The following is a 26,871-nucleotide window of genomic DNA, read 5'->3' as shown; positions in this document are numbered from 1 at the left end:
AGAGGAGGTTAGATGAACACCTTATTTGACCCCAGTACTCTTTCCTGCCATGGCAGGGGGTGGGACTAGATGATCTACTCAGGTCCCTTCCGACCCTAGAAACTATGAAACTATAATATTTATTTCAAGTTAGTGCCTTATCCTGGAATCATAGAATCAATGAGTCGGAAGGGACCTAGACAGATCATCTAGTCCGACCTCCTGCCATGGGCAGGAAGGAGCACTGGGGGTGGGAGGGGTCATAAGCCCTTGGCTTTATAGGGCGCAAGCTAGGCAGGAGTTCTATCCATCTGAGCCTCTTAGTGGTGGACAAGACAACCCCTCCTCCTTCCCCTTGTCCCCCCTTGTTCCTAGTTTGTTTTTGTTTGTTTTTTGGTCTAATGTTGCATCAAAAAACAGATCCGGCTGCAAACTTCTCTATACCTTTTTTGGACTTCAGTAAGCTTTCAAAGGAAACCACTGGCAGCTTCTAAAGGGACTTTGGATTTAGACAGCTATTCTCTATAGCCAGAATTCAATTATCTTTCAGGTCTTTTGACAATTAGTAAGGAATGAATTATTCAGAAGGGATAGATGAAAGTGAAATGTGGCACCATGTCTACCTTCTGCATTTCTTACACTGTACCTTCAGCTCTGGCATGCTGCTGATGAGTTCATAGGGAAGCACCACATCTGGTTTATCTGAGTAGTCAAGTGGGACTAGCTGTGGGGCCAGATCTCTGTACCTGTAAAACAGCCTGAAAATGGAATATAAGGTTAATTTTGGTATTAGCTTGTTCTTGCAGTGGTGAATAATATGTCTATCTTCTCTGTTTTATGGTTTATCATTCAGATCTTGCATCAAAGTAGTGAACATAAATATAACTGAGGAGAATCTGCACTTCATGGAGGAAGAAACAATTAGTATAAAAAATGTACAAACTAGCCAGCAAAATTGTTGTTATTTTTTGTGCAGCTGCATTTTCTTGTAGCCTGGGTGATCAAGTACTTTTTATTCAAAGTGATAAACAGACCTGTTATTAGCTTCCTGGAACTATTTTTCACCAGTAACTACTTTCCAAATTTCATTTCCCCCCATCACCACCTGTCTTTATATACATTCCTGAAGGCTGGCTTAGCTGGCAAGAACATGTCCCGTTAATACGCCAAAAGCTGAGAATCCTTGTCTCATGCCTCCCTACAAAATCTGTGCAAAGGTACGTGTGGTTCAAATACTGTTCATCAACTCCAGCTGGCTGTAAATTTGGAATGAAGCAATTAGTGACCCTTTTCCGCTGCCAAGGAACTGCATGTGTAGAGGAATGTGATGCCAAGACAGAAAAGATCCTATAAGTTCAATGCTCTGCAAAAAATTCACTCAGTGAGGCTGCATGCCATCTCCTACAGAAGTCATTAGGAGATAAATTGTACCCAATACCTCTGATATAGGTGCCCAATGTAGTCGAGCACAGCTTTAACCATTTTGGTCATAACAAAGATGCACCAAGCAATCTTCAGAAGAAATTCATAAAAATGTGTATTTTTTGGAGGAATAGATTGTAATTTCAAAAGCAAATCCACATATAGGAGAGGGAGAACCACTGAGCCATTTAGCTCAGAGGGATGGGAGACTACTTCACTAGTCAGCTAGTCTTCCCTTGGCTACCTGTTACCTTCGTTTTGTCTAGTTTAAGGGTTAGAATAAGGGGAGGAGGGTAAGGGAGCAACTGTTTCGCTCTTCAAGTCTGCAGCCTCATCCTGCATTTTTGGCCCAGCAAAATTTCCACTAAATTGACTGTAACAAGATCCCATGGGAAACAGAAGATCTGTAATGTGTCTTCAGCCATGTTTTAATTTTTTGCAGTACTGTTTACCTCCTGTAGATTAAGGAGCCTTTTTTTTTTTTGAGTTATCATTAGTGAATGTGGCTGAAAATCCTGTTCCATTGTTTCTAAGGGGCTCATTATCAATAATAAATGCCTTATTCATGACACAATTATGGCCTGGGCTTCTATTCAGTGCATGAAAATTCAGCCAAGCTTAAGTTTCAGTTATAATAGATACTTGCTCCAATTACACTTTCTGCTGCGCTACATTCGCAAGCAGGTTAGCAGAGTGCACATCAATGGAAGAGCACATAATTCTGCTAAAGGGCACATCCTCATGCAATTTTCTCCTCTACCCTGTTCTTCAAACGAGTCAATCCACTGATACTGGGCATGTCTACATGTGTACAGTAACACGCAGCACCGTGTGTTGCTGCAGAGTAAAAAACTGCCGTAAGGTAGGATAGTACTTACATTTACAAATACTAACCTGTGGCAGAGTTTGTTAATTTACCTCCAACCTAGTGGAGCCATGCTTGTGTGGACACAGATGTTTACTGCAGAGTTAATTAGACAACTCCACAGTAGATGTCTCGTAGGTCAGTAGCTTCTCACACAAAAACCAAGAGAGCCTCATGTTGTGTCAGCAAAAGCTTTTTAGGTTACTTTAATCCTAGCAAGCTGGCTGTGACTTTTTGTGAATTGGGAATATTGGTTAATTCCCAATTCTCTTTCACATAATTTGGGCCTTGTAAACGTTTCTCCAAAAATTTTACTGTAAACATAAAAATAAGAAAGAATGAGAAATGGTACACTAGCAGCATATTGCCAAGACAAATTTGAAAGAAAATCATTTTAAAGTCTACTCTGTTCTAATATTGAAGACAGTCTTTACCAGTATTACATGTCCTTTTCCAAGTCTCTGTTTTCAGAGAAACAAAATGAGCCAGAATCTCACACTGGTAGGTGGATAATCTAGTATTTTTGGACCGCTAATGTTAATAATATCAGTAATTCAAAAATGAAATTATATCATAACATTCAAATAGAATTTAGACTACAATATAAATATATGAGGAAAAGAAACTCTAAATACAAGTTAGTTTTTCTTTAATACACTACTGAAAAACATGGATATATTTCATGAAATAAACAAAATGGACCACAGAATATCAATAATCTGTGTAGTAGTTGTTATAAAAACAAGGTGGAAGGGCATGAAACCCTTTGAACGTGAATGTGGCAAAATCATTTTAGATAATTTGTTATATAAAAGCTTCAGGTGGAGGAACTGGCCGTTTAATGCTGTAGTGAGTTACAGATTTTTGGTGCAGTTAATGCTACTTAACACAATTTTGTATATATAAAAGCTGTGGGGCTTTCTGTCATGGTCATAGAATCATAGAAGTAGGGTCAGAAGGGACCTGGTAGATCTTCAAGTCTGACTCCCCGCCTGGGCAGGAGAAAAACTGGGCTCAAATGACTCGAGCCAGGTAGGCATCAAGCCTCTTCTTAAAGACCCCCAGGGTAGGAGCCAGTTTAAAAAAAATCTTGCAAAGATTCCTAAACTTATAAGATAAGAACCCTGTGTTCTGTTACTGCTTTTAAAGACAAAAAAACAAGCTCACCTTAGAATTTCTTTCCTTGTAAAAAATGTGCAGTCCTGCAAAATATGGTGAGGTATAAGTTACAGTGGTATTCATTTTTTTTTTTAAACATACACTGGCCCAAAGCTTTTCCTAGTGTAAACATGCTGCCTTTCTAGTTAACTTTGCCAAAGACTTACGTACTTCCTCTTAATTTATAATACATGGCTTTATTTTTCTCGTTGCATGAAAAAGGAAGAGAGGCATTAAACAGCTATCAATCATATTTACTCTAAACACTTTTGCTAGAGTTTTTAATCCCGGTTAGCATCACAACATTAAGACCCAACAACTGTTTTAGAGCAACCTCCCTTAACCCATATTATAGCTATTTTATCTTTTCTTTTTTTTAAGCTTGGTGGTTTTACCTGATAAGCATCTAGCTGCTCTGGAGTAAAAATGGTTTGCTTGTTGCCCATGTCCGCCTTTGAGTCCTGATTCTTGTCCCATGGTTCTATCCCCTTAAATTACCTTTATAGGAGTCCTGAATATTCAAATATGAAAAACTGCAACAATGAGGTTCAGAGGTAGGGATCAAGTAACCACCTTCTCTGCTCCATGGTTTTCAGAATCATAATAGGAGCATTTCATCGCATCTTTAGTCTGACTATAAGGCTCTCTTCCAGCATCATTCACCTACCTCCTGTATGCTCTGGCAGAGTCATATTACACCATACAACTAAACTCAAAACAGCTTCTTTGCCTGGTCTCTGAAACTGATAGGGGACTATGTGGATTTGTTGTTTGTGATTCTGCTGAAAAAAAATGCAGACTGCTAAAAACACTAGGAATATCTTCCTTCCTTTAATAGTCAGCATCAGCAGGAACCCGAAAAAAGGATTACAGTGTCATTGAATCATGAAATTTAGGGTTGGAAAGGAACACAGGAAGCCTTCTAGTCTAACCCCCTCCTCAAAGTAGGACCATCCCTAAAGTCCAAAGTCTTTTTCTTCTTAATATCCACTTGTAAAAACCCCCCCACCAAAATCAATCCCATGTGTGTTAGTAATTATAGTTTTGATGGTCTCCATTAACAATTAATTTCAAATGCTCTTTGCTGAGCCATAATTGCTAATTTATAATAAAGTTAAACCAACAAAATAAATGCGACTATCTAATTTCCCCACGAAAAACAAGGATCACGTCTTCAATATATTTATGAAATGTTTGCTAAAATGGAAAAGTGTAAATCATACACCCATGTTATTTAACAGTTTATAATGTTTATCTGGTGGGCCTAATTTTGAGAATAATTTGCCCCATTGTTGGTTTTAACTAGGCATTATCTCGATACTCCAATCCCTCTTGGACGTTCAGGTATAAAACTGAAAACATACTGGGAGGGAGGAATGTAGGAAACTTTCTTTTGTTAGAAGAGGGAAAATGTCCTCTCTCTCTCCTGATGCAGAGTTGGACGCAGACCAGTACAGTTGCAGCAGAGGGTTTAGACTGCGATATTAGGAAAAAACATCTTCACTGTTAAAACAGAAGCAGTAGACTAGACATCTGGGGAAATTGTGATATCTCCCCACCGGAAGTGTTCGAGAGGCTGATAGGCAATGGTCAGAAATGACCTATGCATAGCCATACCTGTGCTCTGCTGTGAGTATTTCCCAGGCTTCTGGGCTTTTCTGGGTCCCATGTGGGGCTAGGAGGGATTTTTTTCCCCCTCCTGCTACTACCATTTCCTCAGAGGCAGAGTACTGCTACAGCCAAGGCTCTGACTCTTGGAAAGTCTTGCCCCTCAGCGGGTCAGAAGGAGTTGCACCCAAGTCTTGCCGCGCTAGCGTGGCAAAGGGGGCGGCCGTGGCCCTCTCTCAAGGAGCCCTGCAGCTGACTCTGCCTTGCAGCCGCAGGTCGGTGGCTGCTGTGGGCTGTCGGCCTGCCCGGGGCGGGCGCTGGAGAGGCCAGACGGGGTCTGTGGGGGTGGCCGTGCCCCACAGCTCCTCTCCTCTCCTGGACTACGCCCAAGACGGTCCCCGTGGGGATCTCTGCGCGCCCGGGGCTGTTACAGGGCTCGGGAGCCGCGACCTTCCAGCTGCGGGCCGTCAGTCGCGACCGACGCCGCGCGTGTTCCCTCCTGCCGGGCCCGTTACCATAGCTGCCTCACAGCCCAGCCCAGCCTTTTCCGACGCGCCTGGGGGGCGCGGCCCGGAAGTGCTCTCCGCTCGTAACCCGGAAGTGCCGCGAGATCTGGGAAGCTATGGCGGAGTACGAAAGCGTCCAGCGCGGCGCGCTGCGGCTCAAGGCGAGCGGCGAGGCCCCAGCAGCGGCCCGGCGGTAAGCACCTCCTCCGGCGAACCGGCGGGCAACGGGGTTCCGGCTTCCCGTGCTGCTTTTCAGGCCGCCGCTCTGGCTCTGTCCCCGCAGGAAGAAGAGGAAGGACAAGGACAAGAGCAAGATCCGGGACCAAACCGTGAGCAGTAAGAAGCAGGAGGAGGAGAAGAGGCGCGGCCTGGACAAGCGCACGCCCGCGCAGCTCGCCTATGAGAAGATGCAGGAGAAGAGGGTACGGGCCGGGAGGCTCCTGCTGCCGGTACCGAGATGCGGGGGTCGGGTCGGGTCGGGGGTCGGGTCGGGTCGGGGGGCGGGCAGGCGCACGAGTCCGCCCCTACCTGGGGCGCGCTTTGTGGGAGCCAGAGCTGCACACTTGCAGCGGCCCTGACCCAGGTTACTTCCCCAAAAAGACAATGCGCAGGTTAAAAAGCAAGCATTTCATTGCAATGAAAGGAGCTAGCATGACAGCAACCTGTGTCTGTTTTCCCTTTCTCAGCAAATGGAAAGAATCCTGAAGAAGGCTTCCAAGACCCACAAACAAAGAGTTGAGGTGAGGATATGATTATCCTTGTTCACAGTGTATGTTCCCTTTGCTGTCTATTCTAAATGAGCCACCTGTCAGGATGTGTAATTCAAATAGTTATTGTTCTAATATGTTTGTCTGAAAAAAATCTCTTGCCACAAGTAATACGAAAGCTGCAACTTGCACATTCTGGGCCTCTGATTGATGGAGGAAACAACTGCTTGCCTTTTTAACAGAAATCAGTGGTGGGTGATCAGCAGGCATCCTGGTTGTCTGTGTTTAAAAATTACAAGTTCTCTGATAAGAGCCAACAGTCTCCAGTTATAACCTGCAAAATCAGCATTTTTCCATAATTAAAATGAAGCGCTACTATCTATACGGTATCAGTCCAACACAATGTTTTATTGACATATTTACATTTTAAAGCAATTTGGAGGCCTACCAGAAAATAAATTCTAAATACCCATATGCTTTAGCATTTGATTTTGTTTTTTTTATCATGGAAAATCAGAATTCCCCCTGCCCCCTTTGCTCACAAGATGTGTAGGCCCAGCTGCAGCTGTCCCCTCCGCTGCTTTATAGCATTGAACAGCACTGCTTTGACAGTGCCCTGGCCTTGCTGGTGCACCTCACTCCTGATCTGTTGCCCCCAGCGCATAAGGAGGCTACAGGCAATGTGGTGGGGTGGGCATGTGCTGCCCGATTTTTGCGCCCACAGCAGGGCATAGAGTGCAGGGCTGCAGCCTGACCATACCAGGTTTGGGCAGGAGCCACCTATGCAGCCCAGCAGGTGGGACCCAGCGTGGGAGAGAGCTCCTCACTGCCAAGATGAGGCACCCCTTGTCTTCCCAACAGCAGCAGGGGGCACAACTCTATGCCACTGCTGCTGTTGTGCCTCACCTTGGCAGTCAGGGGACTGCATTGCTCCCTCTTACTCTGGGACCTGCCTGCTAGGCAGTGGAGGCATCTTCTGCCCAGAGTTGGTCTGACCCAGCTGAAGCCCTGCCCCGCCCCCAAATCACCTGTACATTTCCCCTACAACTGTTGCCTATGCCCCCATAGACTTACCTGGCAGGAGATGCTGTCCACCACTGGCTAGCTGATGCATGCATTTCTATGCGCACACATGCACGTGACACCCTGTGTCTTGCTTCCCACCACCCCTTGCAGGCTGGAACTCTGCCAGCCTGTGAAGGAAACCCATGGCTTCCCAGGTTTTTCCAAAAGTTCTTGGAACCAAAAGTTCTTGCCATCACATCTTAGAACATATACCAGACTAACTGAGGCATGAATGTAATGAAATGTGATGGATTAGGATAATCTTTACAGAAAGAAAAGTTGCTAATAAAGGTAAATTTGATTGGTATCTTGTATCGTCTTTAAATACAAGAACACAGAATTATTCGGTTAAATTAAAAGGCTACAAATTTAAAGCTGCCAAAAGGTAACTAACCCATACAGCTAACGGCCACAGGATACAATTAAAGCCTAGAATTCAGCGGGTTTCAAAAAATGGATTAATCATTCTCATTTTATAATGAGAGGATGTTAGGGATATAAATCCACATAATTCAGATCAGAAGCCAACCATTAACTGGGCTATCTATTGCATAACTGTCTATTGTACAGCTTTTGGGCACCTTTCTTGGTGGCACCTGGTACAAGATGCTGACTAACCAGATACTGACCTAAATTTTCAACTCATTTAATCTGGAATTACTAAATTTAAAGTAGGCAGAAAGCATGTTCAGTATTCTGGAAAGTTGACACTTTTTTTTCTCTCCTAGGATTTTAACAGACACTTGGATACTCTGACTGAACACTATGACATCCCCAAAGTCAGCTGGACTAAATGAATGGCTTTTCTTACTCGGTTCTGGATTATGAGAAGCATTTCTATTAGGAGGATATGCTTTGCATAAATCTCTGTGATCTCTGCATTGGATATTTAATTCTTTTTTTTTTTTTTTAACTTTTGCATGGTGGCAGTACTCTTTAAGTGCTTGTTTAGAAATATGTATACCACACACCCACCTTTACTGAACAATGAATAAAGGCCCTAATCCTCCATTTATCTGCGGAAGTCCCCTTGTTTAGAGTTTGTAGGAAAACTTCTGGAGAAATTTCATATGGAGGTTGTACCGAGAGCTGGTTGACACAGCCTTCTTTTGAAATGAATGTTTGTGACGGTCTGATTTTAGATGCAGACAAGTTATCTTATTGAATTGTTCCTCCTTGGGTACCATAAGCCTCTCTGTAATCTGCTTATAACTTCTCTACAAACTCTAGAAGGTCAAATAAAAACTGTGTTAAAATAATAAAAAAAAAAATGTACCTGGTGTAGTGGATGAGGAAGGGATCTTGACAGCACTTTTCACCTGAGCTAGGCTGTACCTGCAAGCCTGTGCTTGCCTGCCTTAGCAGAACCTTAACTGCAGCTCCCGTTTTATAATCTGAGCACCCTTTAAACACATGCTCAGTTGCTCTGTCTCACGTGAACGCTGCCTGTTGGAGCACCAGCCGTACCTTTCTGAGCCCCCAAATCCTGTTGTGCAGTTTGACTTCTTCACTGGCCCCCGAGCTTGTGTACAGTACGTGTAAGACATGTCGCAGAAGAAGTGGCAGTGGGAACTCAGTTACTGCTTGCTGTCAGCTGCCTCCTGCCAGCTCTGTGCAGGGACTGGCTTGAGCGACGTCGCAGGTCAGCACAACGCAGCGTGGGTTTTTGGGGATAAATGAGCACCGGAGCTGAAGGCTCTGACCTGGCGCCTCTTTACGGAGCCCTCCCGGCAGCGGTGCCGCCCGACCCCGCGTCCTAGGCCCTGTCCGACGGGCTTGGCCGGCCCCGCACCTCACCGCAATGGCGCCGCGACGACGTCACCGACCCCGGAGGAGGGGACCGAGGCCCCGCCCCGCGCGCCGGGTCGAGCTTTCACGGCTTCCGGCGGGAGCAGGGCTACTTCCGGCCGGAAGTGCGGGGGTGAGGCCGTGGGGGGTAGGAGCTGGCAGCATGTCCGCCAGCGCTGTCTACGTGTTGGACCTGAAGGGGAAGGTAGGCCCCGCGCGGCGCGGTGCGGCGCGGCCTGGCTGCGGGCGGTTCCCCCGGCGCAGCGGCTCCCTGGCGGTCCGGCCGCGCCTCCCTGTGTCCCGGGGCCCGCAGGATAGGCCGGCTCCTCCCGAGCCGCCGTTCCCTGAGGGCTGGCAGCAGTGGGGCCCGCTCCGCGCTGCGCTGCAACCGCGCAGGCTTCCCTGAGTCCCAAGGGGCAGCGCAGGCTCTGTGCTGTCTGACGGCCGGTTTGTGCAGACTTCTCTAGCTGCCAGGTGTCCGCACACCCTCTTTGCGGCGGGATTTAAGGTGACCGCCTTAACAGCTCAGTGGTGTAGGTGGAACACTTAACCGGTCCAGGTATACAATCTAATTGGAGAGTCGTCCCAAAGTTGTTCCCCCACCCACCCAACCAACCGCTGCAGCAGATGCGGGCAGTCGGCTGGAGTGGAATGGAGCAGCGTGCCTCCTGCTGCCAGTCATTCACCCCCACCACCTCTTGCCCCCCTGCATCCTGATGCAAAAGGCTCCCCATACACACGCAGCCTTGCTCCCTGCCACCTTGGGGCCCTGTCTTTGCTCCCCTCTGCCTGCCCCTTGCTCCTTACCCTGGCTCCAGCAGGCTGTCCCTGCTCCATCCTGGAGCACAGTGCTTGGCCTCAGCCCTGCGCAAGAGCGCTGTGGCCATGGCCATGGCCCAGACTGGAGTGGGGGCAGCTTGCCACAGCAAAGGCAAGTGGGGGGTCTGACATCAGTGGGGGAAGGCAGCAGTTGCAGCCACAGTGGCTGCCTACTTTTCTCCCTCTATCCCTCACCCTCACAATAGTTGATCCCAAGATGAGAACGTTTTTTTTCCCCATGTTAAATGGGGGGGAAAAATCTTGTCTTGGAATCAAATAAATACAGTGTGTTAAATAAAAGATTTCCACAAGCATTTTGTAGCTTAAATAGCCAAGTAGTCTGTGGTTCCACCATACAAGTATCAATTTTAGTCATTCCAATTATTTGACCTCTGTTTCCAAAGGTCATGTATGTTATTCAGATGACCACTTCAAGTATGTTGTCCATTTGGTTCTCTATTGTACTCATCCACTGCAGGTTCTCATCTGTCGAAATTACCGTGGAGATGTTGATATGTCAGAGGTTGAGCATTTTATGCCGATCCTTATGGAAAAGGAAGAAGAAGGAACACTTTCCCCCATTCTAGCTCATGGAGGAGTTCGTTTTATGTGGATTAAGCATAACAATTTATATCGTATCCTTTGGCATATAGGCTCCTTAATAGGGTGGAAATGTTGACTGTGTGAATTTTCACAATGTAAGTCAGCATGGCAGAGGGGAAGTGGGGGAAAGGATTTCAAAGATAAAAAACAGTTAAGGTCAAATTCCCATTGAATACCCTATCAACACAAATATATATATGTTTTAAGTGCCAATGCAACCAGTATTTTCTCAGTGCTTACCTGTCTTTGCTTTTCAGTAGGTCACCATTTAGAAATGACATGGTATACCTAATGAATGCTGCTTCCTGAGTTTTTGGGTCAGCTGCAGTGCCTTAGTAAACATTTTTGAAGGGGGATTTAAAAATAAAATTTAAAAAATGGGAACTTTGAGCAAACATTCCTAAACTTACTTTTTTCAGTTGTTGCAACTTCTAAGAAGAATGCTTGTGTCTCTCTGGTGTTTTCATTCCTCTATAAGGTGGTTCAGGTGAGTACACAATTGATAAAATAGTATTGCTCTTTCAGGGAAGTCATATTGTTGTTTACAGCTAGAGATCTTTGAATTCTTACTGCTGCATAGAAATACCACATCTAATTGTGCAATGGCTATATTTTGGTGATCCTTTTGCATTAACTACTAACATTGTATTGTTGCACATCAGAAGGGCTTTGACAAAAAGGAAAATCGATACCTTCCTCATTTCAAAGAGCATATAATCTAAAAGATACCCCCAAAGGAAAGGTCACCTTCTTAGGGACAGCTGCTTTGTATGCACAACTAGCATTGGAAGGATTAGAAAAATGTAGTGGCATGGTGAGCTGAAAAAGGATATAAGGGGCAGGAACAGGAAAGGAAACGAACATAACAGTTACTGTAGAAGAAACCGAAAGTGGGAGATGCAAGTAATTGTGCCACAATATTCCTGTTACCAGACTTGAAAATATGGATGAGACTAGGTGTGCACCGATAAAGATTTGCTTGGCCAGTATCACCAGGTGACCTTTCACCAGGCACATCAGCTGATACCGATCCAATAACCGATTTCCAGGAGCACAGCTGGGCAGTGTCGAGAGCAGCTCCCGTCAGTTAAGTCTGTGGAGGGGAAGGGACGCAGTGCGGGAGGGAGTGGGGTAGAGGCTGGGGCTGGAAACACTGCCCAAGCAGGGCAATGAATGGGACCCTGGGGCCAGGGCGGTGAGCAGGATGGAGCTGCAGGCAGCTTGTCCAGGGGATGAGCATCTCGGTGCCTAAAAATGGCAGCAGGGGTGCTTGAACTCATCAAACGAGCTTTAGTTCAAGTGCCGCCGCCATCAATTTTAAGAATGGGGATGCTTTTAGGAGTAGGGCGGAGGTGGGCTGCCTGCTTTGGGCTCTCTGCCCTGCTGCCTTTGCCCCAGGAGCTGCGTACTGGCCATGCGTCTCCTGCCCACCTGGCAGCAGGAGGCACAACTTGCCGCCCCCACTGCTGGGAGATGGGCAAGGGACATGTGGCTAGCACACAGCTCCCAGGGCATAGGCAGCAGGGCAGACAGCCCCGAGCCCACAGCAGACAGCCTGCCTCCGCCCCAAGTACAAATCCAGGGGAGCATATGCCCTCCCATGCCTCTCCTGAGCATGCACGCAGCACTGGGGAGACACCCCGTCCTCCCCCACGCGCCCTCTGGACGAGCGGCCCACAACTGTCTCACTTGCCCCAGGGTCCCATTCACCATCCAGGTTGGGCAGCACCTCCAGCACCTGCCCTACTCCCTCCCTTACCGAGGGGGCCCCAATCTGCTTTCCCCCATGTCCCTTCCCCCCCCGCCAACTTACCACAGTGTGCTGCTTTCCACACTGCCCAACTGCATTCCTGGCCAGGTACATGCATGCAGTGTCTGAAGACCCCTGCCAGAAAGCATATTATATTTATCAGTTAACATTATTGGCTGCACCAGCCCCAAAGAGCTGTTAGCCAATGATGTTAATTTTCCTTTTATCGGTGCTGATCCAATTATGGCACCAATATCTTGGTGCACCTCTAGATGAGACTTTTAAAATCAATGCCATGTGCAAGTAAAGGCTAGTAGAAAGAGTCAAAATAAGAATGTGATGCTTAGAATGAAAGTCAAGGAAAATGGATTTGTACTTTAACAAAGAGGAAATTTTGTCATTTTCCTAAGAATGTGTTTTGGAAGAAAGTAAGCTTTATTTGTTTGACATTCCTTGGGCATGTGACTTTGAGGTATCTATCCCCTTGGACTAAGGCTGATGCTGATTGCGCTTCATTGGTGTTGTATGAGACAGTGTTAGTCTCTGTGCCTGGTTGGCTGGTTCTTGGTGAAAGGCATGTTTCCTGGAAGAAGAATGTTTTCCTTTGCAGCTAGGCATCTATCTTGAGTGTTATGGTACACTTCAGTTTTCAGGGATTGTTAAACTAATTAGCCAAGTCAAATGCATGGAGGTGTATTCTTATTACTAATAAACATGCGCATCGTTCAGTCTGGAGCACTCCAACTACTATAAAAGAGTTGCTGCTGTGAACTGGGGAAAGCACTCCTCTTCAGTGGGCAGGTTGAAAAAAGGGCTTTTGTGGTGTAACTGTATCTTTGTTTTGGCAGCACTGGTTAACCAAAGATTTCTGAAATGTATAAATGTGAGGGACCATTAAGAGCAGCAGAATAGTGGGAAAGATGGTCTGTTAACGACTTATGCTCTGTGTGGGACAGAATTGCATTATTTCAGGAATTTTCAGAAGTTATAGTAACTTATGTCCAAACAAAAAACTATCTTAAGATTTTAAAATAAAAATCATTCTAAGCAATGAGGCTGGGGGACCTGGGCTTATTTAGTCTGAAGAAGAGAAGACTGAGGGGGGATTTAAAAGCAGCCTTCAACTCCCTGCAGGGGGGTGCAAAGAGGATGAAGCTGGGCTGTTCTCAGTGGGGACAGATGACAGAACAAGGAGCAATGGGCTCAAGTTGCAGAAAAAGAAATTGAGGTTAGATATCAGGAGGAACTTTCTCACTAGCAGGGTACTAGAGCACTGGAGCAAGTTACCACAAAGTGGTGGAATCTCTATACCTGGGTCTAGACAAAGCTTTGCCCGAGATGATAGTTGGATGGTCCTGCTCTGAGCAAGGGGTTGGACTCGATGACTTCTTGAGGTCCCTTGCAAGCCTCATTTTCTGTGACTTTAAAAAAAAAAAAAGAAAAAAAAAAGTGGAAGCATTAAATAAATAACGCCTTGAATGTCAGGAAACTTGGAATTTCAGGTTCCAGTGACGATAATTCTGTCTAATGTCCAATCAAAACTTTGTTCTGCTGTGTTATGGAGGTTTGGAAGTAATGTGAATTGAATTTAACTTTCTGGTACCATTTATAATAAGCCCCTTCTGTTAAGTTTTAAAGCAGTGGTTTTCAAGGATTTTGTCCCTGTACCTTTAAAAAAAAAAAAAAAAAAAAGAAAAAAAGAAAAAAAACTGCAGCTTGTGCCCCCTGTCCTCATTGCATCTCTGCGTATGCACCAATGTCAAGGTGCAGCATGCATTTTTATTGGCTGTGTGTGGAACAATCAAAAGTTCTGCCACCATTATTAAGAATTTGTGCACGTACCACTTGGCAATACGTCACATATCCCTGCAGGTACATGTACGCTAGTTTGGAAACCGCTGTTTTAAATGCATATAATTGCAGATCTAGGACTTTACTCTTTTCTAACTTGAACATTTCAGGTATTTTCTGAATATTTCAAGGAGTTGGAAGAAGAAAGCATTCGGGATAACTTTGTTATTATTTATGAATTGCTAGATGAGCTAATGGATTTTGGTTATCCCCAAACCACTGATAGTAAAATTTTACAAGAGTAAGTATCTGTGTACTGGTACTTAAATGTCAATATGGTAGATTGTTTAAAAATATTTAGGAGCATACAAATGTTGACCTGAATGATCTGAGAAAGGCCTCATTTTCTTATGGCTTGGGAAGTTGGAAGATTAATTTGTTCGTTTTCCTTAACCCCCAGGTGGCTGATGAAACTTGTTAGTCTTACGGTTTTTGTTGAAAGATAACTGCAGTATCTTACCAGAAAATAAACAAGCATGTAAAATGACAGGAGCTGGCAAAGAAAAAAAAAGTTTATGTCTTCTTCTAGTTTTCCCTAGTTTACAGTTTACATGCTGATACCAGTGTTGCTATAGTAGTTATGAAGATTACAAAATGTATTTTTCATATCTTTCACTCAACTTCTGTGATGGAAGGTACATCACTCAGGAAGGCCACAAACTTGAAACTGGAGCTCCACGTCCACCTGCCACTGTTACCAATGCTGTTTCTTGGAGGTCAGAGGGGATAAAATATAGGAAAAATGAGGTGTTTCTGGACGTTATAGAATCTGTTAACCTTTTGGTAGGTTTATATTTTACTTCTGTTATACCTCATATATTTTTTAATGAGAAATATAGTAGTAAACAGTGTAAAGAGCTGCAACATGCAAATACAAAAAAACGGAACAATTGAGATTATATGCCTCTGTTTATACTATCACAATTGAAATCACTTTTTAATTATTTAATATTTAATTATTTGATACTTAATTAAATGTCACTAAGGTTGATCATCCAATAAAGGCAATGGCATAAATAGTTGTATCTAATCATTCTTATGAATCTCAGTCATATTTTTTTTATGGGATTTTCACTTGTCTGGTAACTTCCAGACTGAACTACCTAATCCCCCTTCATCCATACATCTTAACTGTATTATTCTCATAGAATAACTTCCGAGAGGGAGAGAATTCTGGATTTTTTTAAAATGAGAAATAACGAGAACCAAGATCAAGGGGAAGATGCTAGCATTCTGTTTGTTTAAAAAATAATTTGTGTTGACTGTGATGTGAAACCTTGTTTATTACAAGTGCTGTGCAGTAGAGTCTTTTTCATGTACTGTATTGTCCTTTAATTAGGGGCATCAAATGTTCAGTCTCTAGAGGTCTGCCGTCTGTCCTGCGGTGCTGCCCTGGGTCTGATTGGGCCCACCTGGTGTATGGCACATGCCGGGTCAGGCCCACAGGCCCCCTTCCTCAACATACTTGTTCCGGTGAATCCTCCAGCAGGTCTGGGACCTGTGCTGCACATGGTGCTCACAGATGCCGCACTGCAGCAGGGGGTCCTAACTTGGCTAGGTGCACTGGGGAAGGGGACAATGAGCTCAATCCAGCCTGCCAACCAGCCTCACGCCACTCATCTGGGACGTGGGGCTGCATGCATTTGATACTATTTTCAAGCAATAACGACTTACCAGAATAACTCCACCTCTCTTTGCTCTTTAGGTGAGTGCCAATGGCAATGTATTACGGAGTGAGATCGTTGGATCCATTAAAATGAGGGTCTTTCTCTCAGGAATGCCAGAGCTTCGCCTTGGTTTAAATGATAAAGTACTCTTTGATAACACAGGACGTGAGTATGTATGCGGTGTCTCGAATAGCAGCAGTATTACCTGGTTTATTACTCTTCTGATGTGTATAGGGCTAAGATCAAGTGTTGTATCATTTCAGGGGAAAGCATTTGTTCTTTAATGGTGTGTCATGTTGCCTTCCTGCGTAGGAGTCGAGCATTGGGGGCCACCCGTTTTTAGCTCCCATATCCTCACCAAGTGCCAACCCAATCCCCTTCCTCTGCCCTATTTGCTGCTCTGCTTTCTGCTCCCTCCTCTGTTTGCTGTTGTGTTACCCATCCCCTCCCTCGTCTGCTGCATGCCAGACCCACTGCCCATACCAGTTGTGGCACATCTGCCCCAGGTTGGTGAACACTTGGGAGTAGAGAATTGTCTGTTTCATAGCAGGGGCTCTTTTAATGTTTTATTAGTTCAGAGACATTTTTCAGCTTCAACAATTGGAAGGGGGAATGTAAATGAAGTTTTATTGCATTTACTTGCTTTGGGCCCAAAATACCTTGTATTTAATTAAGCATTTCTCCTATATCTGTCTTAGCTGTAGTTTGTAAGGTTTCTGTTGTGGAGGCCTTAGAATCATAGAATCAATGAGTCAGAAGGGACCTAGACAGATCATCTAGTCCGACCCCTTGCTATGGGCAGGAAGGAGCACTGGGGGTGGGACGGGTCATAAGACCCCAGCCAGGGGCCTATCCAATCTCCTCTTGAAACTAAGCCTTGTGTTTAAGCAAACCTCATTTCAAAGGATATTACTCACTTTAGTCCCCAAGTTTTCTGTGTTCTACTTATTGTTGACCATAATTTACATTGCAATATTAGGAATAATAACTTGATAGCAGTTTATCACATTAAATGATTTTGTATTGCTACTTAAATACATCATGATACTCATTTCTTGATGGTTATAAACCTCTATTTAAAATTTAGGCTTTGGCAGATTGAGATGTAAATTGCAGGCTTGTATTCATAGACTATGAGCAAGAGAAGAGGTAGGTAAAGGGGAATTCAAGGGGTACTTAAATGTAGAAAAGTCTTAAGTCAACCAAGATAGATAAAATGGTATTAGCAACAGCACCCTGCCCCATGTAACATCCGGGGGGGAAATGTATTCTTTTGGACTTGCAATGCATTTCTTCCCTTCAAGACTGGAATTCCAAGCTGTGTGTGTGTGTACTGAGCAAAAACAGAACATCATGTTTTATCTTATTACCTTCAGGATTCCCCTGTGTCCTGTTCAGGCCCATGTGTGTGTAATTCTAAATTTTCAGTGGTGAGTTAGAATAGTCCTAGTTCATGTGGGGAATATTACACTTTTTCATGAGGAGCTGTGTTTGGACTTTGGATGTAGGCTTTTATGTTGTTATGTTAAAACAAGTTAGTATTTATGTTTTCTGATAGGTGGCAAAAGCAAGTCAGTGGAATTGGAAGATGTAAAGTTTCACCAGTGTGTCCGTCTCTCTCGCTTTGAAAATGACCGGACCATTTCTTTCATCCCACCTGATGGGGAGTTTGAACTCATGTCTTATCGTCTTAACACTCATGTAAGTCTAACAGATTCAAAGAAAACATGTACTGAATTGCAGGCAAAACTGGAAAAAGGTTTTCTAGAATCTCTCGTCCTTTTTTTTTTTTTTTTTTAATTGCCCTGTTAACAGTGAAGTTTCATGCTTACATATTTGGAAGAAATAGCAGATTTAAAATGAACGACTTAACAATAAATATGTGTTCTCAAATACTAGCAAAAGTTACAGTTACAAGAATTCCCACTCTGAATCAAAATGCAACTTCAATTTGACTCTAAAATATTTCCTTTTAGTTTTATTTGCTCAAGACACTGTTACTTTCCCACAGTTCAATAGGGTGTGCATGTCATAGCAGCTGAAAGAATGGGACTCTTGTAAAATCCCCTTTATAGAAATATTTCTTTCTATAAGAAAGAAACTGCAAACAAGATTCCTTCACAGTTGGTGGAGCAGTTCTAGTCTACCGTGTTGGTCTCTACACGTATATGTTTACTATCATCATAATTGTAAATGCAGCTGATCTTAATGTACTGGGTAGAGAAAAAGTAACTGTCGCCTAGATTTTAGTCGGGTGCTTTGAGAGGGAGGTATAGCACATTAAAAAATACTGATCTAGTAAAATCTCTATAGATTCATAGATGTTAGGGTTGGAAGGGACCTCCATAGATCATTGAATATGACCCCCCTGCATAGACAGGAAAGTGCTGGGTTCAGATGACCCCAGCCAGATGTCCATCCAACCTCCTCTTGAAGACCCCTAGGGTAGGGGAGAGCACCACCTTCCTTGGGAGCCCATTCCAGACCTTGCCTACTCTAACTGTGAGGAAGTTCCTCCTAATGTCCAATCTAAATCTGCTCTCTGCTAGCTTATGGCCATTGTTTCTTGTGACTCCCAGAGGCGCCTTGGTGAGTAGAGCCTCGCCAATTCCCTTCTGCGCCCCCATGATGAATTTATAGGCAGCCGCAAGGTCGCCTCTCGACCTTCTCTTGCGGAGGCTGAAGAGGTCCAGGTGCCCTGGTCTCTCCTTGTGGGGCTTGGCCTGCAAGCCCTTAGCCATACAAGTGGCCCTTCTCTGGACCCTCTCCAGGTTATCCGCATCCTTCTTGAAGTGCGGCGCCCAGAATTGCACGCAGTACTCCAGCTGCGGTCTGACCAGCGCCCGATAGAGGGGAATTATCACCTCCTTGGTTCTGTTTGTCATGCATCTGCTGATGCACGATAAAGTGCAGTTAGCTTTTCTGATGACTTTGTCACACTGACAACTCATGTTCACCTTGGAGTCCACTAGGACTCCAAGATCCCTTTCCACTTCTGTGTTCCACTTCTAAGTTTGCTACTGCCACCTTGTGCAGGCGTGGCCAGCACGCATGCCACAAGTGGCATGGGCAGCAGCTGTGTGAGATGCAGGCCTGCAGTGCTCCATCAAGGTAGGCACTGGAATGGAGGCAGGGGCAAGTGGATGAAATGAGAACAGGGCCTTTCTGTGAGAGGTGTTGTCAGGCATCACTGCCAAGAGCCAGGTTAACACTTCTCTGCCTCTGCTCCCAAACTCAGGGCTTTGGATCCTTGCTTGCCATATAAAACTTTTTTTTAAAGTTAGAAAGCCTTTAAAGTCACTTGTATGTTAACCTGTTCAGAGCAAAACATTGTAATTGGCCTGTCTGGTCATACTGTTATGAAGATAAGAAAGTCTGCTTCATCAATAAGAAAAGGTAACATCCAAGAATGAAACTGGTTGATCACGTACCTGTATGTGGCAAAACCAGACTGTGTAATGCTATGGCAAGAGGCAACAAACTGGTGAATCGAAAAGATGATTACTGATGATGTGACATGAATAAATTACTGAAATTTAACAGAACATTTTAAAACCAAAGTTGGTGGCTGCTTTTTAGCCTATTGCATTTTGAGTTCCTAATGCTTTCAGTTATTACATTTTGTTCTGGGAGACACTGAATGTTTCTGTCATTTGAGAGTTTTTCTGAGACTAAATTAAATCTTAAAACTTCAGGGTGATTATTTTGTTGTTCTTTTGTTTTTGGCATCTTGTTTTTGTAGTCAAAACTTGATATTTTCTCATTTGTATTTCTGAATCGCATATACAGAACTTTATTTTTAGTGCCTGGGTCTAGCCAGAACAAAATGTGTATTAATTAGATGTTTCCTATCCAACATTTTTGGAAGCTGATGTACCGTAACTACTTCTTTCTCATCTCTGTAAAAACTTGTTTGTTTTCCAACAGGTAAAACCACTGATCTGGATTGAGTCTGTGATTGAAAAACATTCCCACAGTCGCATAGAGTACATGATCAAGGTCAGAGGCCTCAGGCCTCTAAATGTATATCTTCACCTTCAGCCCCTGAATTCTGTTCCTTTAAATGCTTCTTTTTTTTTTTTTTAATGTGTTTGTTTTCTGGGAAGTAGTTCTTTCACATAAATGGTACTTCACTGGTAGAGAGGAGCAGTTACTAGAAGTGATCTGTACCTTACAGGTAGTATGAATTGCCATCTGGGAGATCTTCAAATGTATAAAACGGGAGGAGAAGAAACAGGCAGCTTTGTGTTGGCTGGATTAAAGTGACAGCTTGAGTGTTCACAGAAGCATTTAAAAATCTACAGTTTTATAGAAGTGTCTTAAAATCACAGGATATCATGTTTTGCATGTTTGATTTGAAAGTTGGTTCTGATTTCTATATTATACTTCTATATGTGGATCTTCTAAAACACTCCTGACAAAACAAGGCATTTTCTAGCTCCAAGGTCTTTAGAATATCCAAATAAGATTTTGTTGAATATGAAAATTGGAAGACCAGGGAGGGAGGTTGGGGAGTAGGAATACTAAACAAAAAATAAAAAAATTACCTCTCACTTTCTTAGGCAAAGAGTCAATTCAAGCGTAGGTCTACTGCCAACAATGTGGAGATTCACATTCCAGTTCCAAATGATGCAGACTCACCAAAATTTAAAACCACAGTGGGAAGTGTTAAATGGGTTCCAGAGAACAGTGAAATTGTGTGGTCCATTAAATCTTTTCCGGTAAGCAGCAATATTATAATAGCTCTGCTAATAGCTGAACACCTCAGCATTGTAGCTTTTGATGAAAGTGAATCTATTTAAGAAATCTAGAACTTGATCAAAATTTGCTTAAGACAGAATCTTAACATTGCACACGTAATACTGAACATTTTCCCCGTTCTCAATGAAGTATTGAAACTTAAGACCGCAGATACTTACTGTGGTAATTCTGTAAGCAAATCCCCCTGCATTTCATGTTTAGATATGAATTACCGTCTGGTCTATGTTCACACCTTCTTCTGTTCTCCTTCACTTGCCATTCAACATACCTGTTGTGAGAAGAAAATAAGGTTCAGTCACTAAAGCGATTATACCTGTCACATCTTGAGTCTCTATAATCGCCATTGACAGTAATCCCTTCCAAACACTGAAGGGATTACACATACCGTTTCCTGTAACAATTTTACATATAATAATTACCAAAAAATGACCTAGCTCCTTTTATTTTTAAAAGGGGGTGGCATTGTGGTATGACATTTGGAACCATAGGGTTTTTTCTAGTTTGTCCATAGTCTGATCTGGAGTTCAACTTGTAAGAACTTTTTCTTTTTTTAAAAAACAAATGTGTAATCACTCCATATCTATGGCTGGAGAGCTTTGCCATACCAGAAGCACTTTTGTTTTCCCAAAAATGTTTTCTTGTGGAATGACTGACTTTTTCACATTACTTTTTGGCAGGGGGGAAAGGAGTATCTAATGCGAGCTCACTTTGGACTTCCGAGTGTTGAAGCTGAAGATAAAGAAGGCAAACCACCCATTAGTGTCAAGTTTGAAATTCCATATTTTACCACTTCAGGAATCCAGGTTTGTAACAAAAAAATAAAACTTCTAGAAAATTAAATGATTAATCCTTTTGTTCATTTAGCTGCTGGGTAGTGCTACCCGGGTAATAAAGCCCAAAGTTGATGGTGAGGCCTCGTTTACCTTAGTTCTACTAGCCTCTTAATTGCACCTTATGTTTGCTTAAGACACTAGGAAAAAGAACATTTCTTGTTATCTTTTCTTGAAACTCATCTTTGTGTTTTTGCTGAAAGTCTCCCCTACTGTTCCAAAAGAAGGCTAAGGAAGCCCCTGACTGGCTTGATGTACACTGCTCACTGTATTATATACCTCTCTTATATTGCGCCTTTTGTTTGTCTCCTCTAAACAGTTTTCTTTTCTATTCCTTATATGGAAACAGTTTGGTTCATGTGATCTTTGTCCTCAACTCTGGCTTCCCTGGCAGTTCCAAGAGGAATGTCTCTCTTTTTTTTTTTTTCAAATACAGCTGGTGACCAAAACAGCACATGAAGTTGTGCTCCCACCTAGAATATTTGTGGTGATGTTATTTCTCTCCTATTTCTGTATATCCTGGTATTTTACTCGCTCTTTGAGTGCTGCTTCCCATTCATAATTATGTCCAAGGCTTTTGTTTAATAAGTCCTCAGTTAAAATGTTGTGGGCTCCAGTGACAAAGTTGCATAAGGTGCAGTGTGGCTTGTTTTTATTTATTTAAAGGTCCGCTACTTAAAGATCATCGAGAAGAGTGGGTATCAGGCTTTACCGTGGGTTCGCTACATCACCCAAAATGGAGGTAACTTTAAAAGAGGATATCTGTAGACACTGAATTTACACATTATTTTCTTACATCACTGTTGCACAGGCACTCACGTTCGCACTCGCAGCAATCATCTGCGTCATGCCTATAGACTACTGGAAGCCAACCCTTTTGGCAGGCATGCCATAAATCAGGCTCTGCGCCTTCCCTGAGTGCCACTCCAGTCCCCTTCCCCTGGCCAATCTGCTTCTCTGCTTTGTGCTCCCTGGCCAGCCTGCCACTGTGCTGCCTGCCCCCACCCCAGTCTGCCACACACACAAGCTGTCTTTGCTACTTGTGACATGTATGCCACAGGTTAGCCACCCCTGCTCTAGACTGCTCTCACTTTTCAGTGTGAAATCGTTCCATGCACGACTGCTATAAATCCTTTTAAAAACACCCTATTGTTGCTGTTATGGAAGTGCTAGTGATGGCTGTACATTGACAAGCGAATTGAGTATTTTGCAGCTAAAGAAAGGCTTCTGCCATCTGAAGTTGATAATTTTGTTTTGAAGTATGTCTCTCAAGGCTGACAGTATCACTGTTAATACTGAAGCTGTTGAGTCAGTTGGACAGTCAGTTTTGGGTGAACAAAAGTTACTTTTACCTGTTACTTGCTTAACAGTAAAGGAGCAAAACATTTCTCTTCCAGATGCAGCTTTAGAAACACAATTCTTTATACTTCTTTTTAGCCTGACTGAACTCTGTTTTACTTTAGCATTAGCATTTCTTAAATATTCGTGGTCTGATGTAATTATTTTTGTTTGGCAATGAAGGATGAGCTAATGAGTTCTACTGTGTTTCAGTTTGTTTCTTCTCGCTCTTTCTTGCAGACTATCAGCTCCGAACACAATAAGAATTTTTGTACCCAACATAGACAGCTGTACTTCAGGCCTAAAATTTGTTTGCAGAAATCTTTACTGTATTGAAGACTGCAGACTCTTGTTTCCAGATGTATTGTTTCAGCACACTTGAACTGAGGAGAAGGAATTGGTTATTTACTATGTTCAACAAACAGTGTTTGGACCATTAGTACAGATTGGGTAGATGTTTATTTCATTCTTAGAGCACGTTAATTTTGCTGCTAAATGTTGATCGTGTTGGGAGTAGCAGTTTTTCCTGAGAAGCCAGGCACACAGACTGAATCTCTTGACAGTCAAATGTCAGAGTTTTTCCAAGTGTCCAAACTTTCAAGAGTACTAATGCCATCTGTAAAGTCATTAGCAGAATTGTATTAAAAACAGGGAAAATGATAGTGCTACCGAAATGACTCTTAAGCATTCTTAGTTGCGCTAACCCAGGATACTTATTCTGCCCAAAAATCCATCTGCTAGGTGGTGATTTCTTTTAATTAAGGCTGTATGAGCTTGCAGTGACTTGAGATGGATCAAAAAATTGTCATAGATTCAGAATAAAAGTTGGTTTTATTTCAGATGTTTAGGTCATGTAATCTTTGACAACTTGAAGTGGTGGGATTGTGCACAGTTTTAAACATACAAATACTGTAACTGCTATGTTACGTCCAAGGTGAGAGATGTCAAGAAAAGATGTCTGTGGTCATCGCTCCAGGATCAAACTGAATGCTCGTTGCTAGCAGAGATTGCAATGCTGAGGCATTTAAACAATTAGTGCCAGCTAGCACAATGCTTGTTTGGCTTTGATATTATCAATGGAAAAAGAAAATTAAAACTTGGATTAAACAAGCTGAGACTCCTATTTACATTAAGAAGGTCAAAAACAATATGGCTAAAAAAAACTCTGTAGGAAGATGCTTCTTGATCTTCAGAATAAGTCAGGTCCTTCCTGATTCTTTCCAATCTATTAGCATCTCAGTGGATAACAATCAGAAACTGCATCCCTATCACCTAGGTTAGTTTCAGATGCATTTTCCCATTTTTTCAATGTGTACTTTAAAAAACTGTTTAAACTTGCTCCAGCTTGTCTTGAAAAGTTGCTTTCTTTCCCTGTCTTTTTTCCATTTAAGTAGTTACCCGGTTCTTTGTTCTAAGCTTGTTGACACACTGCCACAATGTTACGTGGTCAGGGCAGACCCCTGCCTGGGTTCGTGTGTGTGTTTCTTTATTTTGTATGTTTGGTTGTTTTACATACTGCTGTTGTTTTTGAAGATAGAGCTGAGTTGCTTCTGTTCTAGAAAATGTTGACAAATAATTATAGCAGGGTTCTGTTCAAAAAGGACTTCCAAACACTTTTATTTCTGGTGTGACGGTAAACCTGACAGTTGTTATATTGGCAGATTTGAAGACTCAGCGTTTCTGCCCACAGATGGATGCCTGCACTGCCCTATTAATAAATGTCCTGAGCCCTGCCTCGAGGGTGAGAGGATAACTCAGCAACTGTAACCCTCGTATTCTGTTGCATATATTATTTAAAAAAAATCAACCAAATTCCCAAGTAATGTAGCTTTATATTAAAGGAGGACTTATCTCAGAAAAGACTGCTGCTGATGTTGTCACAGTGCTAACATAAAGCTGTGTCTAGAAGACAATATGGGGGAGAGGTGGATGGTGAGGCAGAATTTTAAGTGTGGATGCATGTATTCCAAACTAAGTGATGTCTGTTACCCAGCAAGTCGGCTGACAAAAATTATTAAATCATGTTGTCCAAGATTTTTGGTGTACTTTGATTGTTTTGGGGGGGGAGTGCTAGCTCATCTTGAGATCTTTTATTTAGCTTTTTATGTTTATAAATTTAACAGGCTGGCTGACCACTTACTGAAGATGTCTGATTGATTAAGGTCTTTTTTTTCATACACAGTTGAATTAGTCATCTGTTTAGGCTGGTTCTTAAAACAGCTTTATATATTCGTTAATTAACTTATTGAGGCTTGTATTCTGCTCGAACAGTATTTTTCTTTTCTGCCTTGCAACTATTGGAGGTTTGTGTTGAATAGTGGCTGTAGGCTATGGTAGTCCAATACATTAGAAAGAGTGCCTTTTTTCCCCCACGCTGTAATATAAAAGGCTGACTGGCTGGATTGAAGTACTGCCAGTCGCATAGGGTCACTTCTAGGTAAGTGGAATGTTTGATAAATGCTAACAGTTAATGTATTCTGATGAATTACTGTAATACAGCCATAATGTAGCAGACGTATTCAGTTACTATTTAAATGTTAGTTGTTGGCAGTGGGGAGGTTGTTTCTTTCTTTTGGGTTTTTTGCGGGGGAGGGGGGTTGCCTCCTGCAACCTCTATATATGCATATTCATCAAACACCACTGTCAAAACTAATTATTTTGGGAAGAATTCTAGTTGGGTAAAAGTGAACAAATTTAAATAATACTTAATAAATTAAATCATTTTTTTCAATGGTATTGGTATTATTTCCCAGGTATTCTGTACTGCAAAGCAGGTCTAAGTGCTTTCACGTTAGTCCAGGGTCTGTTTAGAGACGCACATATTCCTTCTGTGGCCAGATACTAAATTTCTTAATTTGAAGATGCAACTTTCATTTTGCAGTGCATCTCTGATTTCCTGCTTCGGTTTGGCAGCATGTCATTTTTATACTGTAGTGTGGCTGTCTTAACAGAATTTTCTTTTAATCATTGTACATTTGAGTAAAATATTTCATCAGGATTTCCAAGTGAGCGTGTTTTATAGAGCCTTAGACTTTGCTTGAAGTATTGAATATTAACGGTTTAGAACCTCTGCCATTTTATTTTGAAATACACATTTCCCTTCACCTTGATTCAGCCATGAGCTTTTGTGAGAATGTTCCAACAAAAAAGGGGTCATTCGTAAGGGCAAAACCAGCCTACTAGCTAGAAGTACAAATCTTGGTATTCATAGGTACATTTGTTCGGAATTTGGTATTCAGGACTTTTTCCTGTGTTGTGGCAGGTGTTTTACTTCACAGAAGGACTCCAGCCTTCCAAAACTTTGCCCTGAGTTGTTGCAGCTCTCAGGGAGAGAAGATAGGTTTCTCCTTAACAGCCTGGAGGCTTGCCTTGTAGCTAATGCTGCAATTCTGATTTTGGCCTTGAGATGCTGCTGTTTCATCAGTATTAAAGGCGCTGGAGAAGGAACAACTGAAGTTGTTCTTGCTTGCTCTTTTCCCTCCCTGCTTTGGAAAGTTCAAATTAGCTGGGAGGGAGAGGGGAAAGAGCACAGATAAATTTGGAAGAGGGACCCAATTTACAAGGAGCCCACTGGAAGGAAGTGATGACTAATAGCCCAGGAGCAAGAACAGGGGAGAAGACAATGCCTGAAGAATGGATCCAATAGAAGTCAAAGATGGAAGGGAAGGGGGAAGGTTCTTTTATTCCTCCATCAAGTAAAATGGACATATCTGCAGGGGCCGTGTGTTTCTGTACACTTCGTGTTGAGTTTTCCTATTGGTAAGGTAGCCTTGAAGTGAAATCTGAAAATACTGTAGTATTAAAAAATATAGAATAACTAAGGGAAATGCCAGTGCTATCAACTTACTTGTGATCCAAAGGAGCAGTGGCAAACCCATTTAAAGAATCTTACTGTTGCACAGCAGGCATGAGTTCAAGCCATACAGCTACTTATTTTGGGTTCCTTTCAAGTTTGCTCACAGATCAAGCAACAATTCCACCTAAATTGGGATATTGTTCTTCCTTCCAGTCTAAGGCCAATCTGCTCTATATGAAAAGAGGCTGCATGGGATGGGACTAAATCCTGCCATTATAACATAGTGTACGTGACCTGTGTCATCAGACACTTCATTCAGGAAATTAAAATTAAATATTTGGAATAGTTACTAGAACTT

The 26,871-nt window shown here is 42.8% G+C and overlaps 3 protein-coding genes across 3 annotated transcripts in view; 2 read left to right on the top strand and 1 right to left on the bottom strand.

Annotated features, from left to right (window-relative positions):
• The window catches only part of CIB3 (calcium and integrin binding family member 3), a 9,256-nt gene extending 4,120 nt beyond the window's left edge, over positions 1 to 5,136 (bottom strand). Inside the window, exons 1-4 of the mRNA XM_019538452.1 lie at positions 5,042 to 5,136; positions 4,818 to 4,900; positions 3,434 to 3,470; positions 626 to 737 (exon numbers count right to left, since the gene is read on the bottom strand). Coding sequence (XP_019393997.1) covers positions 626 to 737; positions 3,434 to 3,470; positions 4,818 to 4,900; positions 5,042 to 5,136 — 327 coding nt within the window. The remainder of the gene's footprint in view (positions 1 to 625; positions 738 to 3,433; positions 3,471 to 4,817; positions 4,901 to 5,041) is intronic.
• A 484-nt stretch (positions 5,137 to 5,620) lies between these two features.
• FAM32A (family with sequence similarity 32 member A) lies at positions 5,621 to 8,213 on the top strand. Its single transcript, XM_019538410.1, has 4 exons — positions 5,621 to 5,731; positions 5,822 to 5,960; positions 6,225 to 6,278; positions 8,039 to 8,213. The coding sequence occupies exons 1-4, from the start codon at positions 5,655 to 5,657 to the stop codon at positions 8,105 to 8,107; spliced, it is 339 nt and encodes a 112-aa protein (XP_019393955.1). The 5' UTR covers positions 5,621 to 5,654; the 3' UTR covers positions 8,108 to 8,213.
• Positions 8,214 to 9,198: 985 nt separating this feature from the next.
• Positions 9,199 to 24,751, top strand: AP1M1 (adaptor related protein complex 1 mu 1 subunit). Its single transcript, XM_019538400.1, has 12 exons — positions 9,199 to 9,303; positions 10,396 to 10,552; positions 10,940 to 11,007; positions 14,232 to 14,362; positions 14,757 to 14,904; positions 15,827 to 15,953; positions 17,347 to 17,489; positions 19,716 to 19,787; positions 20,351 to 20,509; positions 21,227 to 21,352; positions 22,046 to 22,121; positions 22,958 to 24,751. Exons 1-12 carry the CDS (start codon positions 9,262 to 9,264, stop codon positions 22,978 to 22,980), a joined length of 1,272 nt encoding a protein of 423 aa, XP_019393945.1. The 5' UTR covers positions 9,199 to 9,261; the 3' UTR covers positions 22,981 to 24,751.
• Positions 24,752 to 26,871: the final 2,120 nt, after the last annotated feature.

This window comes from Crocodylus porosus, unplaced genomic scaffold, assembly GCF_001723895.1.
Source record: "Crocodylus porosus isolate Cpor-Errol unplaced genomic scaffold, CroPor_comp1, whole genome shotgun sequence".
Classification (NCBI taxonomy): Eukaryota; Metazoa; Chordata; order Crocodylia; family Crocodylidae; genus Crocodylus; species Crocodylus porosus.
Note: the sequence above shows the minus strand (reverse complement) of the source record. Positions and strands in the feature narration are given on the sequence as shown.

Coding starts and splice junctions, on each gene's coding strand:
- FAM32A (XM_019538410.1), top strand. CDS start 5,655: ATGGCGGAGTACGAAAGCGTCCAGCGCGGCGCGCTGCGGCTCAAGGCG. Junction 5,961..6,224: donor AGAAGATGCAGGAGAAGAGG/GTACGGGCCGGG, acceptor TCCCTTTCTCAG/CAAATGGAAAGAATCCTGAA. Junction 6,279..8,038: donor CCCACAAACAAAGAGTTGAG/GTGAGGATATGA, acceptor TTTCTCTCCTAG/GATTTTAACAGACACTTGGA.
- AP1M1 (XM_019538400.1), top strand. CDS start 9,262: ATGTCCGCCAGCGCTGTCTACGTGTTGGACCTGAAGGGGAAG. Junction 14,905..15,826: donor TAGAATCTGTTAACCTTTTG/GTAGGTTTATAT, acceptor TTTGCTCTTTAG/GTGAGTGCCAATGGCAATGT. Junction 17,490..19,715: donor CTTATCGTCTTAACACTCAT/GTAAGTCTAACA, acceptor GTTTTCCAACAG/GTAAAACCACTGATCTGGAT.